This window comes from Neofelis nebulosa, chromosome 7, assembly GCF_028018385.1.
Source record: "Neofelis nebulosa isolate mNeoNeb1 chromosome 7, mNeoNeb1.pri, whole genome shotgun sequence".
Lineage (NCBI taxonomy): Eukaryota > Metazoa > Chordata > Mammalia > Carnivora > Felidae > Neofelis > Neofelis nebulosa.
In genome coordinates this window covers 19,260,508-19,276,673 of record NC_080788.1, presented here as the reverse complement: position 1 = coordinate 19,276,673, position 16,166 = coordinate 19,260,508, and the positions used below count along the sequence as shown (strand labels likewise).

Below are 16,166 nucleotides of genomic sequence, written 5' to 3'. Positions count from 1 at the left end.
AAGGGATTCCAAGAGGCAGATCTTGAAGGACCTCTAAGCCCTGTCCAGGGGTTTGGACTTTTTCCTAAGGAAGGTGGAGGGGTTTTTCAGAGGAAAGTGGGTGTGATGTGGGCTAAGAAACAACCACGTAGCAAAAAATCTGTTAGTTTGTGGGGGGCAGAAGTATTGTACTGCAATAGTGGCCGTGAAAATGGAGAGAATTGGGGTGAGGAAGAGTTCCAGGAAGATGCCTGAGTTTCTAGCTTGGTTGACTCAGAGATACACCTAAAGTGAGATGTAAGAGAAAACAAGTTTGAGGGACCTTAGAAGTTGAGCTGAATTTATGCTAAAGGTGCCTGTGGGACCTCCAAGTGCAACTCTCTGATAGCGTTTTGAGTCTGGAGCCCAAAACTCTCTGGGCATACTTGGGTATAGCACCCAGAAGACAGTTAGACCCTAACTGGATTCTGGAGTTGTTAGCATAGAGATAATAATTGAAGACATTGAGAATCCATGAAATTGCTCTAAGAGAGAGGCTATAGAGGACTGAACACTTAAAGATGCCAACTGTTTTTCTATTTTATTGAGAAATAATTGGCATACACGATTGTGTCTGTTTAAGGCATATGGCATGATGGTGTGATTTTTATAAATTGTGAAACGGTTGCCGCAGAAGGTGCAGCTAACACCCATCTTCTCATATAGATACAATAAAAAGAAACGAAAGAAAAAAAGGAAAAAAATGTTTTTCTGGTGATGAAAACTCTGAGGACTTACTCTCTTAGCAACTTTCCAGTATGTCGTACAGCAGTGTTAGCAATAGTCGTCATGGTGTACCTTACATCCCTAGTATTTATTGAACTTATAATTGGAAGTTTGTATCTTTTGGCCACCTTCCTTGAATTCCCCTCCGCTGCATCGTCTGCCTTTGTAACCACAAGTCTTTTTCTCTATGAGTTTGGAGTTGTTTTTTGTTTCGATTCCACATATAAGTGAGATTATACAGTATTTTTCTTAGCATAATGCCTCCAAGGTCCTTGCGTGTTGTTGCAAATGGATTTCCTCATTGTTTATGGCAGAATAATTTGCCATTGTATGTATATTACACAATTTTTTCATCCATTAATGGACACTTAGGTCACGTCCATGTCCTAGCTATTTAAATAATGTTGTTAGGAACATGAGGGTGCAGATATGTTTTCAGGTTGGTTTTTTTTGATGCTTTTGGATATATTCCCAGAAGTGGAATTTTTGCATCATATGGTAGTTCTGTTATTAATTTTTTAAGGATCCTCCATACTGCTTTCCAGATTCCAGAGTGGTTGCACCAGTTTACATTCAATGTAATTTACATTTACATTTACACCAATTTACATTACAATGGTGCACAAAGATTCCCTTTTCTCCACCTCTTGCCAGCATTTGTTAACTCTTTTTCATGATGGCAATTCTTAACAGGTGTGAAGTAATATCTCATTTTTGTAGTTTTAATTTGCATTTCCCTGAGTGGTGAGGTTGAGCATCTTTTCACGTACCTGTTGGCCTTTTGTATATTTTCCTTGGAAAAATGTCTATTTAGCTCTTTTGCCCATTTTTATTTTTTAAAATTATTTTTATTATTTTTTATTTTTTAATTTATATCCAAGTTAGTTAACATATAGTGCAATAATGATTTCAGGAGTAGAATCCAGTGATTCATCCCCTACATATAACATCCAGTGCTCATCCCAACAAGTGTCCTCCTTAATGCCCCTTGCCCATTTAGCCATCCCCCCACCCACAACCCCTCCAGCAACCCTCTGTTCTCTATATTTAAGAGTCTCTTATGTTTTGTCCCCCTCCCTGTTTTTATATTCTTTTTGCTTCCCTTCCCCTATGTTCATCTGTTTTGTATCTTAAATTCCACATATGAGTGTAGTCATAATGATATTTGTCTTTCTCTGACTAACTTTGCTTAGCATAATACCCTCTAGTTCCATCCACATTGCTGCAAATGGCAAGATTTCATTCTTTTTGATTGTCAAATAATACTCCATTGTGTATATACACCATATCTTCTTTATCCATTCATCTGTTGGTGTGCATATGGACTCTTTCCATACTTTGGCTATTGTCGATAGTGCTGCTATAAACATTGGGGTGCATGTGTCTCTTCGAAACAGCACACCTATATCCCTTGGATAAATACCTAGTAGTGCAATTTCTGGGTTGTAGGGTAGTTCTATTTTTAATTTTTTGAGGAACCTCCATACTGTTTTCCAGAGTGGCTATACCAGTTTGCATTCCCACCAGCAGTGCAAAAGGGTTCCTCTTTCTCCACATCCTTGCCAACATCTGTTGTTGCCTGAGTTGTTAATTTTAGCCATTCTGACTGGTGTGAGATGGTATCTCACTGTGGTTTTGATTTGTATTTCCCTGATGATGAGTGATGTTGAGCATTTTTTCATGTGTCTGTTAACCATCTGGGTGTCTTCTCTTGAAAAGTGTCTATTCTCGTGTCTTTTGCCCATTTCTTCATTGGATTATTTGTTTTTTGGGTTTGAGAAGTTCTTTGTAGATTTTGGATACTAACCCTTTATCTGATATGTCATTTGTAAATGTCTTCTCCCATTCTATTGGTTGCCTTTTAGTTTTGCTGATTGTTTCCTTTGCTGTGCAGAAGGTTTTTATCTTGATGAAGTCCCAATAGTTCATTTTTGCTTTTGTTTTGTTTCCTTTGCCCATTTTTAAATTGGATTATTTGTGGTTTTTTGGTTGAGTTGTACGAGTTCGTTATGTATTTTGGACATCAGATGTACGGTTTGCAAATATTTTTTTCCATCCTGTAGGTTTTCTTTTCACTTTACTGATGATTTATTCAGCTGTGCAGAAGCTTGTTAGTTGGACATAGTTCCACTTGTTTATTTTGTTGCTTGTGCTTTAGCAGTCATCCAAAAAATTACCAACACCCATGTCAAGGAGCTTTATTCCTGTGTTTTCTTATAGGAGTTTCATGCTTTCAGGTCTTATATCTAAGTCTTTAATTCATTTTGGGTTAATTTTTGTGAGTGTAAGATATGGATCCAATTTGATTCTTTTACATGTGAATATCCAATTATCTCAGCACTATTTATTGAAAAGACTGTCTTGTCCATTGAATATTCTTGAATCCATGGTTAGATATTAGTTGGCTGTATATGTGGGGATTTATTTCAGGGCTCTCAATTCTGTTTCATTGATCTGATTGTTTTCATGCCAGTTTTGATGGCTATAGCTTTATGGTGTAGCTTGAAATCAGGAACTGTAATGTCTCTTGCTTTGTTCTTTCTTAGGATTTTTTCTGGCTTTTGGGGGTCTTTAGTGGTTCTGTGTAAATTTTAGGAGTGTTTTTTCTACTTCTATAAAAAAATACCATTGGAATCTTAATAGGGGTGGCATTGAATCTATAGATGACTTTTAGTAGTATTGACATTTTGACAATATTAATTCTTCTAATACGTGAACATGAGATACCTTTCCACGTATTTTGTCTCTGAATTCTTTTATCAGTGCATTGTGATTTTCAGAGATCTTTCACCTCCTTAGTTACATTCATTCCTAAATGTTTTTGTTTGTTTATTTTTGGTGCTATTACATGTGGGATCAATTACTTTATTTCTTTTTCAGAAAACTTGTTGTTACTGTAACAAAATGCTACTCATTCTCATATTTAATTTTGTATCTTGCAGCTTCACTGAATTCTTTGATTAGATCCAACATTTTTTTGGTTGAGTCTTTAGGATTTCCTTTATGTCAAGTCATGTCATCTGCAAATAGAGATAGTTTTACTTCTTCCTTTCTAATTCTGATACTTTAATTTAATTTTCTTGCCTGATTGCTCTACCTAGGACTTCCAATATTGGAGAATACTGGGACATGGAGAAAGATGAAGAGTAGAACTAGGAGGGCAAAGCATGTGACATGCTGTTGGAAGATATCCCTTCTGCGTCCATCTTTTATAGGGGAGGGAGGTCCTCTTGAAATCACAGTTCACCAGCTATGTTCCTTTTGTGTTCCAGGCCTTGTCAGTGCCTTAGCCACCCTCCTCAGCCTCCTCTGACTTTGGCATCACCCTTGAACTTTCTGTAGACTCTAACTAGACTCATTTTATTTGTTTGTTCGTTCATTTGTTTGTTTAGACATAATGATTGCTGTCTTAGTTGGGACAGAAACCAGAATCATGGAAGGATAGCCTTTGTTTAGAAGTCTCAACTTCTGCCTTTAGAATCACAGCATCTTCATTAATGGAGCAATGTAGATTCAGTGACCTGTGGAGCTATGATCAGATTTGAACTTACTGTTGCATTTGGCCAAAGCCCAGTTTTGAGTTTTTCAGTCAATTGACAAACTATAGTAGCTTTTCATATAAAGAAAAGCATTTTTTCATTATAACAATGACCATGAAAGTAATTATTTTTCTGTATTCTGAATTTAAATATATAGGTTATCTAAAGAAAATCCTAAAGAGATAGTGGCACCTTTTTTGTTGTTGTTTTTATTTTCTGCATACAAAAAAGGATTAAATTACTAGCAGCTTGGTTTTTGATAATTTTGAAATTGGGTGATGGCAGAATGTTTTCTAATGAATAGACTGTGCACTTAAAATTTCTACCTATTTTTTACTTAGGAATATTAAAAAAGTTTTTTTAATGTTTATTTTTGAGAGAGAGAGAGAGAGTGAGAGAGACAGAGCATGAGCAGGGGACAGGCAGAGAGACAAGGAGACACAGAATCCATAGCAGGCTCCAGGCTCTGAGCTGTCAGCATAGCCCAACAACATGGGGCTCAATCCCACGAATGGCAAGATCATGACTTGAGCTGAAGTCAGATGCTTGACCGACTGAGCCACCCAGGCGCCCCTTACTTAGGAATATTTTTTAAGAAAATACTTTTTAGGGGCGCCTGGGTGGCTCAGTCAGCTAGGCATCCGACTTCTGCTCAGGTCATGATCTCACAGTTCCTGAGTTCGAGCCCCACATCAGGCTCTATGCTGACACTTCAGAACCTGGGGTCTGCTTCAGATTCTGTGTCTCCCTTTCTCTGTAACCCTCCCCTGCTTGCACTCTGTATCTCTCCCAATAACAAATAATAAAAAAAATTTTTTTTAATACTTTTTAGCATTTTAAATGCCTTTCTGCTTAGTTTTCACTCTAGGAATTTTCAGAATCAAAGTTCTAATATCTTTACATTTAGATAAAGTTGATATTAATGAAATTCTATGCATATTAATGCTTGGGATCAGAAGGCTGATGTCTGTAGCTGAAATCATTATATTTTCTTCTTCTTCTTCTACTTTTTTTTTTTTTTTTTTTTTTTTTTAGGTAGGCTTCATGCTCAGCTTGGAGCACAACATGGGGCTTGAACTCATGACCCTGAGATCAAGACCTGAGCTTAGATCAAGAGTTGGATGCTTAACTGACTGAGCCACCTAGGTGCCCCTGAAATTATGATATTTTTAATTGAATTGTTAATTTTGAGAAATTGTAGATTCACATGCAAGTGTAAGAAATAATACAGAGAGAGACTGTGTACCCTTTTCCTAGTTTTCCAATGGTAGCATCTTTCACAACTATCGTACAGTATCAGAAGCTAGATACTGACATTAGTACAATCACTGATCTTGTTCAGATTTCCTGTTTTACCTCTGTTCATTTATCTGTATGTATATTTAGTCCTATGCAATTTTATCACATACAGCAGGTTAGTGTTGCTCTCACCAGTTCCATGGTCATAAGGATCCCTTGTGTCGGCCTGTATAATCCTACTGCTAAGCGGGAGGGGCCCTCCCTAACCACTGGCAACCACTAATCTCTTCTCCATCTCTCTAATTTTGTCATTTCAAGAGTAGAGCCGTACAATATGCAACCTTCTGAGATTGGCTTTTTTCTCTTGGCTTAATTACGTAAGAGCTATCCAAATTATTATATTTATCAATAGTTCTTTCCTTATTGCTGTGTAGCGTTCCAGTATGGTATGGATGTACCACAGGACAACCATTCATCTATTGAAGAACATCTGGGTTATCTCCAGTTTTTGGCTATTATAAATGAACCTGCTGTGAACTTTCATGTACAGGTTTTTGTGTGAATGTAAGTCTTCATTTTGTTGGAATAAATGACCAGGTGTGTAATTATTAGGTCATATAGTAGTTGCATGTTTACTTTCTTATTTTGTTTTAAAGATCTTTTATTTTAGAGCAGGTTTAGGTTCACAGCAAAACTGATCAGAAAGTACAGAGATTTCCTGTATACATACCTCCTGCCCCTCACACGTGCATAGCCCTTCCCTGCATTATCAACACCCCCCCCCCATCAGAGTGGTACATTTGTTACAATTGATGAACCTACTTCCCAAGTCCATAGTTCACACTAGGGTTCACTCTTGGTAGCGTACATCCTCTGTGTTTGGGCAAAGATATAATGATACGTATCTACCATGATAGGATCATACAGAGTATTTTCACTGCCCTAATAGGGATGCTCCCCTATTCATCCCTTCCCTCCACCCCAACCCCTGGCAACCACTGATTTTTTTACTGTCTCCATAGCTTTACTTTTTCCAGAATGTCTTATAGTTGGAATCATACAATATATAGCCTTTCACATTGATTTTTTTTTACTTAATACTATGCATTGAAAGTTCCTTTGTGTCTTTTCATGGCTCAATAGCTCTTCCTTTTTAGGACTGAATAAGATTCGATTGTCTGAATGTACCGCAGTTTCTTTATTCATTCACCCACTGAAGGATATCTTAATTGCTTCCGAGTTTTGGAAATTTTGAACAAAGCTGCTGTGGACACTTGGGTGCAGGTGTTTGTGTTGACATAAGTTTTCAGCTCCTTCAAGTAAATACCAAGGAGCACAACTGGTGGAACATATGGTTAAGAGTATGTTAGCTTTTTAAAGAGACTCTACTAGACTGTTTTCCAGAGTTACTGTACCATTTCATAATCTCACCAGCACCATAAGAGTGGTCTGGTTCTCCATGTCCTCTCCAGAATTTGGTGTCACTAATTTTTATTTCAGTTATAATGATACTGGTATTTAATGTGATTTTAATTTATATTTCCCCAGTGGCTGATGTGGTTGAACATCTTTTTAAGCACTTATTTGCCATCTGTATATCCTCTTCAGGGAAAGGTTTGTTCATGTCTCTTGCCCATTTTCTAATTATTATTATCTTTTAAAATACTGAGTTTTGACAATTCTTTATAGATTTTTAGATACTAGCGCCATGTTGGATATGTGAGCAGCCAATATTTTCTCTCCGTCAATAGCTTGTCTTTTCATACTCTTAATAGGGTCTTTCACAGGGCATAAGTTTTTAATTTTGTTGAGGTCTGGTTTATCAATTTCTGTTTTTATAGACTGTACTTTTGGAGCCAAGTTTAAGAACTTTATGCCTAACCTTGAATCCCAAATATTTTTCTCCTATTTTTTTTCTTTTTTCCTAAAGTCTTATTTAAGTCTTAAGCCCATGATCCATTTTGAGTTAGTTTTTGTGAAGAGTTGAAACTATTTTAAGTGAAGTAAAATCAAGGTCTTAATTACTCATATTTATACTGCCTTTAACTGTTGATGGGCTGATGTTGATGTATGATGTGTGGATACTTTGGCTTTTCATCTTGGGTTTGATGTATCTTCTGAAAGTAATTTAATATAAAAATTCAATCAAATGGATGTCCTGATTAGTGTTTTAACCTTTGGTTGCTGAGTGTCTTTTGAAAAAAGTAATCTTGGTTTGCGTTGGGAAGTTGTTTGGTAATTGACCTTGAGTTTAGATTTTGTGCAGCATGTGAAAATCATTCTAAGAATAGGTATTCTGCTTTACAGTATTACGGGAGAAAATCTAGAGAGTGTTGAAGATTAGTCTGTGTGAATTTTTACTCACAAAGTTTTCGCTTTGGAAGCTTATTAGAGCTCCTCTGTTCATCCATTGTCCTGAGGCTTGGAGCATCAGACAAAATTTGAGGATGACCCCAGGCTTTCAAATCAGACTTTGTCAGTTCAAATCCTGACTCTGCCACTTAACTCTTTAACTTTATCTCTCCTTGCCTTAATTTACTTATTTGTAAAATGGGTATGATAATTATCCACCTCATAAATCTGTTGTGAAACTATCACTCACTTAGATCAGTGTCTGGTACATAGTAGGCACTCAGTAAACTTTAACAATTATTATTCCCAAAGCATCGACTTTATGTGAAGATGAGTGGGAATATATTGTTTTTATATTAAGACAAACACAGTTTATTAGGAATAGAATACACAATTCAAATCATTTATAGCACTTCAACAGTAAAAGAGAGACTGGAGGCAAATTTTATGCTTATACTAGGTATTCCCTTAGGCAGTCTGGTGGTGGAGTTCATTCTCCTCTGCCAAGAGGCCTTTTCTGAAAAAAACTCTTTGAAAGACACTACCCATTTACTGTCCCAAACAGACCTTTCCTAATATTTGTTTCCTTCTCAAGCTAGACATATTTCTCATGTATATCTAGCATGGCTTGCTCAAAAGCTTGTCTGAGGGGGTACGCCTTCCTCCAGCCCAGGCTGGTAATGAGCTTGAGATGTACCAACCTTGGAATGACACTTCAGGGGGAAAAAGTGTGGTTGGTCAAATCCCCTAGTTCGTTTTTGCAGGATTTGTCCTTTCATGTAATACTATAATTCCTTTCACAAAAAAAGCTATCATTCTCCATAGGCTGCTCACAGACGTTTGTTTCAGTGCAGGTTTCTTTGGCCAGCATCAGTACTTGAAAAGACATTGTCATGAGGAAAGATTGATGCTTAGTCACAGAAGAACCAGCCTAGCATCTGTCCTCTTCATTCATTTGGTGCGTGTGAAGGGAAGGAAAAATTCTTCCTCCATCCTTCAAGCTTCAAGGCCTTCCAGCAGGACTAAGAATTAAATTTACATGAGATGGATTAACAGAAAAAAAGTTTTATGATGTGTGCACAGAGGCCCAATAATGACCGGGACGCCTAAAGAAATGACCAAGATAAGCGGTTTTTATAGTTTTTAGACAAAGAGGCAATAAATCTGTGAGGAAGTAACAGGACAGAGAAAAACTTAACTTTGGGAGCTTTTATTAGTAAGGAATTCTAAAGAGAATTTGGGCTGGGGGAATAAATTAGTAAAAAGTCACAAGGGTTGTTATACAGCCTTCTTGGCTCTAAATTCCCTATCTCTAGAGGTAAGGGTATCTCTACCTCCTGATACAGGGAGGACTCCTCTCATGGGAGATTTATTTCCTGCTTTGGCAGGGACAGCGGAGGAGGGTCTGAGCGTTCTTGACAGGCCATCTCTTAAGTAACTTTTATTTGAAATAATCAATGTGCCAAAGTGGCACCTTTCAGGGCAGCCTGTCCTTGGCCCTGCTACACCTGCCTGGCATGTGTGAGCCCTCGTTGATGCTTTTGTTTTTTCCTCTGTCTATAAAGAGTCATTTTGAAAATGTCTCTCCTTAATTGAAAGTTTATAACTTTTAGATCTGATTTCTCGCGACCACGCTTACCAGAGAACCTGGGTCCCACTATGACAGAAAATAGCCCATATCCCCCCCGAAATGCTCACTTGATCATTTGTTTGTTTATTTATTCATTTACTGGTATCCACTTCAGTTTTGAGTGCTGAAATGGCCCTTTTCCTGGGTCAAAAACGGTTGATTAGCAGCAATCTTATTCTCATTCATGGTAAAAATTCAAGAACTTATAAGATATATAGAAATATTATTGGAAGTGTTTTTACTGTTGTAGCATTGAGATAAAAATAATTTCTTTTGTGGCTAAAAATTATAATACACTCACACATGTGCTATTAGTTAAAACCTAAAATAGTCTATTGTCATAGGATATTTGACATACAAAAGTGTCAGTAGTTTATGTCAACTTAAGTAAAAGATGTTATTGGTTTTATTGGGAAGAAATGTTACTGTCATAACTAAAATATAAAGTAAAATAAGTACAATGGAAATGGACTTTGAAGTAGAATATGAAAACTAGTTTCTGATTTGTGGCAGACGGAACTCACCAGACAATTAAGAAGATAAGTTTATTCAGGCTATTGCAAAAGGGAGAATGTTCATTAATAGAATACCTCTCAAAGAAGAAGGAGAGAATGTGAGTTTTTATGAAACAAGGGAGTCAATGAGGAAGCATGGAGGGGAGTCCTATCTGGGAATGTGGTGAGCACTTTGTTCTAACATTAACCATTTTTGCTTTCTGGGAGCACAGTGTTCAGGGTAACAGATAACACTGAACTTTGTCAGATAGAACAAAGTTACCGATAATTACTTACATTTCCAAATGATGTGGGATGTATGTCACAGTTTGAAAAGAGGATTCAGAGAAACTTAACCAAAGTTTCACTCATAACTTTACATTAAAATTTACAGGTTTCTTAATACTTACAGGGCAAAAACAAGGCAGTTCATCTTGGTGGAGGAGAGGGTAGGAATCAGGAGTTGAAATGCCCTAGAAGCTAAGCCAGGGAAAGAAACCTGTAGTGAGGGAGGTTTAAAGACCAGGCAGGGGCAAGTCAGTGGGCCATACTGTAGAAGTGAGACCAACCCAAAGTAAGTGACAGGACTCCTAGTAGGTTTCCTCCAGGGATGACTGAGGTTAAAGATGGGCAGGGCATTTATAAATGGGCCAGAGCAGATGAGGCAAGGCCCTGGAGTTTATTAAAGGGTAGATTGTCAGACAACAAAATCATCACCAGTACACAATGAACTTTATTGGCAATTGTATTTAACTTGTTAACTAATGAAAGAACTAGGCAAATGCCACAACTGGCCTAAAGAGGAAAAGTTAAAGAGCCACATGAGTTTATATGGAGTAAGAAATGTGGAAATAAATTTACAAATAGAAAGCATAATTGGCTTTTCCCACCGATTGGGGAGGTTGCCCCTCCCCAGACAATTATTTACATGATTTGGGGGTTCCCCCTTCCCCCATACCCCCCCCCCGTTTTAGTGGGGGGTTTTTTTACATTCTTTTTTTTCCCTGTTATTCTCAAGTTAGTTAACATACTGTATAGTCTTATATTTGCATGTTGTAAGATAACAATTATTTGCATTGCTATCAGTAATCTACAATTTACAAAGGTGTGAAATAGCTCAAAGGCTATGAAAGGACTGAGTCCCAGAGGATCAGATAATTTCCTGAGGCTCAGCATTCCATTGGATTTTCAGTAATTTCTAGTTTCTGCCAAGATCCTATTTTTCCTCATCATCTTGCTATTTAGTAACTACATTAATACCATTAATACTCCTATTACTCATAATATTTTCTGTTCTATTCATCTATCAGTGATTGTCCATATTCCCTGCTTTATAAGCCATGCCTGACCCCTTCTTCCCACTCTTGCTGGTCTCCATTGTGTCAGAGTCAGGGACACCCGAATGTCTAAAGTTGTATCCAGCTACAAGTACAGTGTGCTCCCGTTTGGATTACTTTTGCTTATTAACATCTTGTTTTTTCCTTGGGATGGCATTTTTAAATTTTTTATTAAATGTTGAAAGCGGTGACTAAGGATCTTTATATTATCACTAAATTGAAGTTGGGAATTAATCATCATAACCACAATAGTTTGACCACATAACTATCTAACTAGGTTTTCATCTGTACATTGAAGGTAGTGTTTTTTTCTTAGTTTATTTATTTATTTTTGAGAGAGAGAGAGAGAGAGAGAGAGAGAGAGAGAGAGAGAGAATCCCAAGCAGGCTCCACACTGTCAGCACAGAGCCCGATATGGGGCCCGATCCCACGAAACATGGGATCATGATCTGAGCGAGCCAAGATCAAGAGTTGGACACATAACCAACTGAGCCACCCAGGCGCCCCTGAGATGAAGGTTAATGAATTGGAATTGAGCCCCATGGGTCTCAGCCTGAGTGGGTTTGCCCCCAAAGGAGGTGCTATAGGCATCTAGTGGGTAGAGGCCAAGAATGCTGCTATGCCACCTACAAGGCACAGGCCAGCTTCCCCATAACAAAATTATCCAGTCCCGAGTGTCAGTGCCAAGGCTGAGAAGCCCTTGTGGCCCACTGAAAAATGTTAGAGGGAAGGTGAAGTTTCTGCTCCGATAAAATTAAAAATAATTTTATGGCCTTAAATCTTATAGAAAGCATGCATTTCGTTTTTATGGTCTTAAAATAATGTTCTTATTACCAGTTTTCCATTTTAGAAATTAAGCAGTCATCCTTACCTTTAACTTGAGAGACTAATGATTAAGTGGAAACAGATGCCTTTCCCTTGTACTACGATGTATATAACACTTGTAATTTAAAAATTATTTTTCCTATTTTAGGTTTCACCGAAGAACCCTCTTAGAGATTCATCGCATTTCTAAGATTAATATTTACAGTTTGGAGTCGTCAGCTTTCTCATGAGATGTATTTTGGCAGCCAAAATGAAAGCTTTTTTTGAAGTGTTAGAACAATTCTACAAGAAGGTACTTCTGGGAGCCACACTTGAAAATGAGAGCCAGGAATACATCTTTTATCTCAACCCAGCAGTTTTAGCTCAGGATTGCTCTACAGCCACTTCTCCAGAATGCTCGAACCGCCATGGTGTCCAAGGCAGGCACCAGCCACCCAGCACCACGTTGGGTACCATTTCCGTAGTGTCTGTGTGTTTGAAGAGACACTCTCCGACATGCAGCGCCCGAGAAATCATGCTCCTTCAGTTAACAGTAATCAAAGTGATGATAACCAGAATATTGTCTGTTGAAACGGACTTCCACGCAAAGGAAAAATACAGAGATATAATTACAATTCTTTTAAAATCCTCTGACATCGATTCAACCTTAGTAAGCCAGTTGTTTTTTGTGGATTTTTTTTTCTTTAGATGCAGATTTTTAGGACAAAAGTTTTGACAACATTTGGCAATAGTGGATAAACTTATTTGTTTTCCCATAGACCTGTATGTTCCAAAACTCGGATAAATTGTTATGTCACATGGCTGCCAAGTGCCTTGCACTACTTCTGTATTTCCAAATGAGAGAAGAGGTAAGATAAGTAATCAAATTATGTTACTTCTTTTATAGTTTCTTTAAAATTGTTCTTTGGCCCTCGATTTTCCCCTTCAGATGTTTGTACCAATAAAATGTTTGCTCACCTAAGAACACATAAATCCACAAAAGTGTAAGAATGGAGTAATATAATAGTGACTTATATCAAAGATTAGAGTCTTAAATATGTTGTAAACCATTATAAATCCGATTCTTCACCTCAAGGATGGGTTTCAAGTCAGTCCATAACTTTCTTCAGCTTCTCAGAGGAGCAGGTAGGCCTGCTTCCTTGTCTCCAAAGAAAGATTTAGGAACCCCTGCTGAAGACCAAGACCATTTTTACAGGTTTAACATAAATAAATTCTAAGAATGGTCCTCAGCATAATATTAAAAAAAAAAAAATACAAACAGCATCAGATTTTTCTCTTATCTCAGAATTCGTTAATAAATGTAAGCACCTACTGATTTATTTTAGCTATAATTCCTTGTTGTTTTCTCAACATTTTTTTCCTAAATACAAAAAGGTGGTATTTGTAGTAGAAAATCTGGAAAATGGGAGAAAGTGTAAAGAACAAAATAACCACACGTTAACCACACATTATCCTACCACCTAGAAGTAATCACTGCTAATATTTTCATGTTCACTGTTGAGCTTTTATTTCTATGGCATATTGAATTTTTTAGTTAAAGAATATTAGGATATTTGTGTCCTTGTTTTCCAAATACTCTGCTTTCTTTTTTTCCCCCAAGGGAATAAGAAATGTTATATGGAGTTGTATATAATAGGTAATTTGTAATTATAAAGAAAATTTTATGTTATAACTTTACTTTTTGTTTTTTGTCGTAGATAGCATTAAGTAATTCCTGGATTGCTTTTTGCAAGACAAATCTTTCTGAATACCCTGAAAATGAGAAAGCAGTGTACTGCCTCTGGACCCTTACTTTTATAATAAAGGAAATCTTTAAAGACACATGTTCACAAAAAACAGGTACAAATTATGGTCCCCCATAAATGCCATTCCTTTGCTCCCAAGGGGTGTGATGTTTATAATGAAGATTAAAATTTATTTTACAGCATCTGATCTGTCCTCATGTATGAAAAACTAAAGACTCTCCCTCCAAATTTTTTGACTGAAGATACCTTTTTAAAATAAAACATAAGACAAAAATTAAACCTCTTTATTATTATATATCCCTTTCATAGTCTGATGCTATTGATATTTGTAAAAAGGATAATTAACCATGATTATTAGCTTTTATTCTTTTGTTTGTTCATTTGTTTCAAGTTTTTATTTAAATCCTAGTTAGTTAAGAAATAGTGTAATATTGGCTTCAGGAGTAGAATTCAGGATTCATCACTTACATACAACACCCAGTGCTCATCCCAGCAAGTGCCCAGCTGAATCCCCAGTACCCATTTAGCCCATCCCCCTGGCCACCTCTCTCCCAGTAACCCTCAGTTTGTTCTCTGTAGTTAAGAGTCTGGTTTTTGGTTTGCCTTTTCTTTTCTTTTTTCCCGTGTTCATCTGTTCTGCTTCTTAAATTCCACATACAAGTACAATCCTGTGTATTTGTCTTTCTCTGACCGACTTATTTCGCTTAGCATAATTCACTCTAGCTCCATCCACGTCATTGCAAATGGCAAGATTTCTTTTTGATGGCTGGGTAGTATTCCATTGTGTATAAAATCCTCCTCTTCTTATTAGCCGTTATCCTATGTATCTTCACTTGTTCACATGAGTGAAATAATCCAAATCCATTTTTCATCGTGTAAAGTGATAGTATTTATAAAAATTGAATTGTAAATTGTGTTTTAAGAAACCTTTGTTTTTCTTGTTGTTAATATTACTGTTTTTATCATTGCAGAAATTTTAAAGCAGTTCCTGACTCTTTTTGACACTGCTTTTGAAGTTTTTTACAATTCCTTATTTTCTCAGCATTTTGAAAGCTGCCAAGATACCTCTAAAATAATAAATAGCTTGATATGTTCCCTGGAATTGCTTGAACTTCTTATAGCTTCCAGAGTCCATCTGAAGCTACATTTCACTTGCCAGAGGATTTTATTTTTGAAACCCTCTTGTGTGCTAGGTGTTATTACCTGGCCCGTTCAGGCTTTTGTCAAAAGGAGGTTCATCATATTCATCAAAAAGTGCCTTCTCTGGAAAGTGGGTGAAGATCTGTGTCGGGGATCTGGCCCTGCCCTGATGCCACCAGATCAGCATTTAGGTGTAGACATGTTGGCTTTAGCTGATGCTGTTTTGCAAGCTGTGGATTTGGGCTTATTGAGGACATTGTCTGTCCATGGAAAACCTCCCTTCTTCGGTGGAGATGAAGTTCAACTTGCACATGAGCGTGTCCCTGGTCCAGATCATGTAATCCTCAGAGCAGCAAGCCTACTTATCATTAAATCCTTAGAAATCAAGTTTCAAAACTGTGCTTCAGCAAATGAAATGAAAGGTAATTCTCTGAATTCCTTTTGTGTGCAAAGTGATGAGTAATTGTTTAGTGATATAAAATAATTCATAATTATCAAATCTTAGGACTATAACTTCACTAATCTACATGTTATCATAGTTATAATTTATTAAGGTTTCTTTTAAAACAAGAATTAGAATTCCCTTAAGAAACATGTCAACTTTGGGGCACCTGGGTGGCTCAGTCGGTTAAGTATCTAATCTCCACTCAGGTCATGATCTCACAATTCATGAGTTCGAGCCCCCATTGACAGTGCAGAGCCTGTTTGGGATTGTGTCTCTCTTCCTCTCTCTCTCTGCCTCTCTCTCTCTTTTAAATAAGCTTTAAAAAAAAGAAGAAACAAGTCAACTTTTTGTGGGCTAAACTGAATTCATATAGTATAATTAATGACAAAAGTTAAAAAGGTGTTATTGAGTCGCCTCAAGGCAGGTGATATAAGTCTGTTCAGTTAAGATATTTGTACTATTTCATTCATATTCTGCTTCATAAAATTGGGGTAACTACTAATGTAGATAATGGATAACTAGGAAATGAATTGAAACTAACATGTGAGAAGTTACACTGATTAAGAAATTGTTGCATATAGGGGCACCTGGGTGACTCACTCGGTTAAGCGTCTGACTTCGGCTCAGGTCATGATCTCATGGTTTGTGAGTTCGAGCCCCATGTCAAGCTCTGTGC

At 37.1% G+C, this 16,166-nt stretch overlaps 1 protein-coding gene across 7 annotated transcripts in view; it reads left to right on the top strand.

Moving 5' to 3' along the window:
• The window catches only part of LINS1 (lines homolog 1), a 28,278-nt gene that overhangs the window by 1,717 nt on the left and 10,395 nt on the right, over window positions 1-16,166 (top strand). For 3 of the 7 annotated variants that reach the window (XM_058736765.1, XM_058736763.1, XM_058736764.1), the window contains 4 exons: window positions 12,309-12,809; window positions 12,919-13,008; window positions 13,858-13,999; window positions 14,877-15,467. In XM_058736765.1, the coding sequence (XP_058592748.1) occupies window positions 12,387-12,809; window positions 12,919-13,008; window positions 13,858-13,999; window positions 14,877-15,467 (1,246 nt within the window). In that variant the 5' untranslated portion in view covers window positions 12,309-12,386. Of the gene's footprint in view, window positions 1-8,728; window positions 10,183-12,308; window positions 12,810-12,918; window positions 13,009-13,857; window positions 14,000-14,876; window positions 15,468-16,166 lie in introns of all 7 variants that reach the window. The other 4 variants (XM_058736759.1, XM_058736762.1, XM_058736760.1 and 1 more) reach the window with 4 other exon arrangements.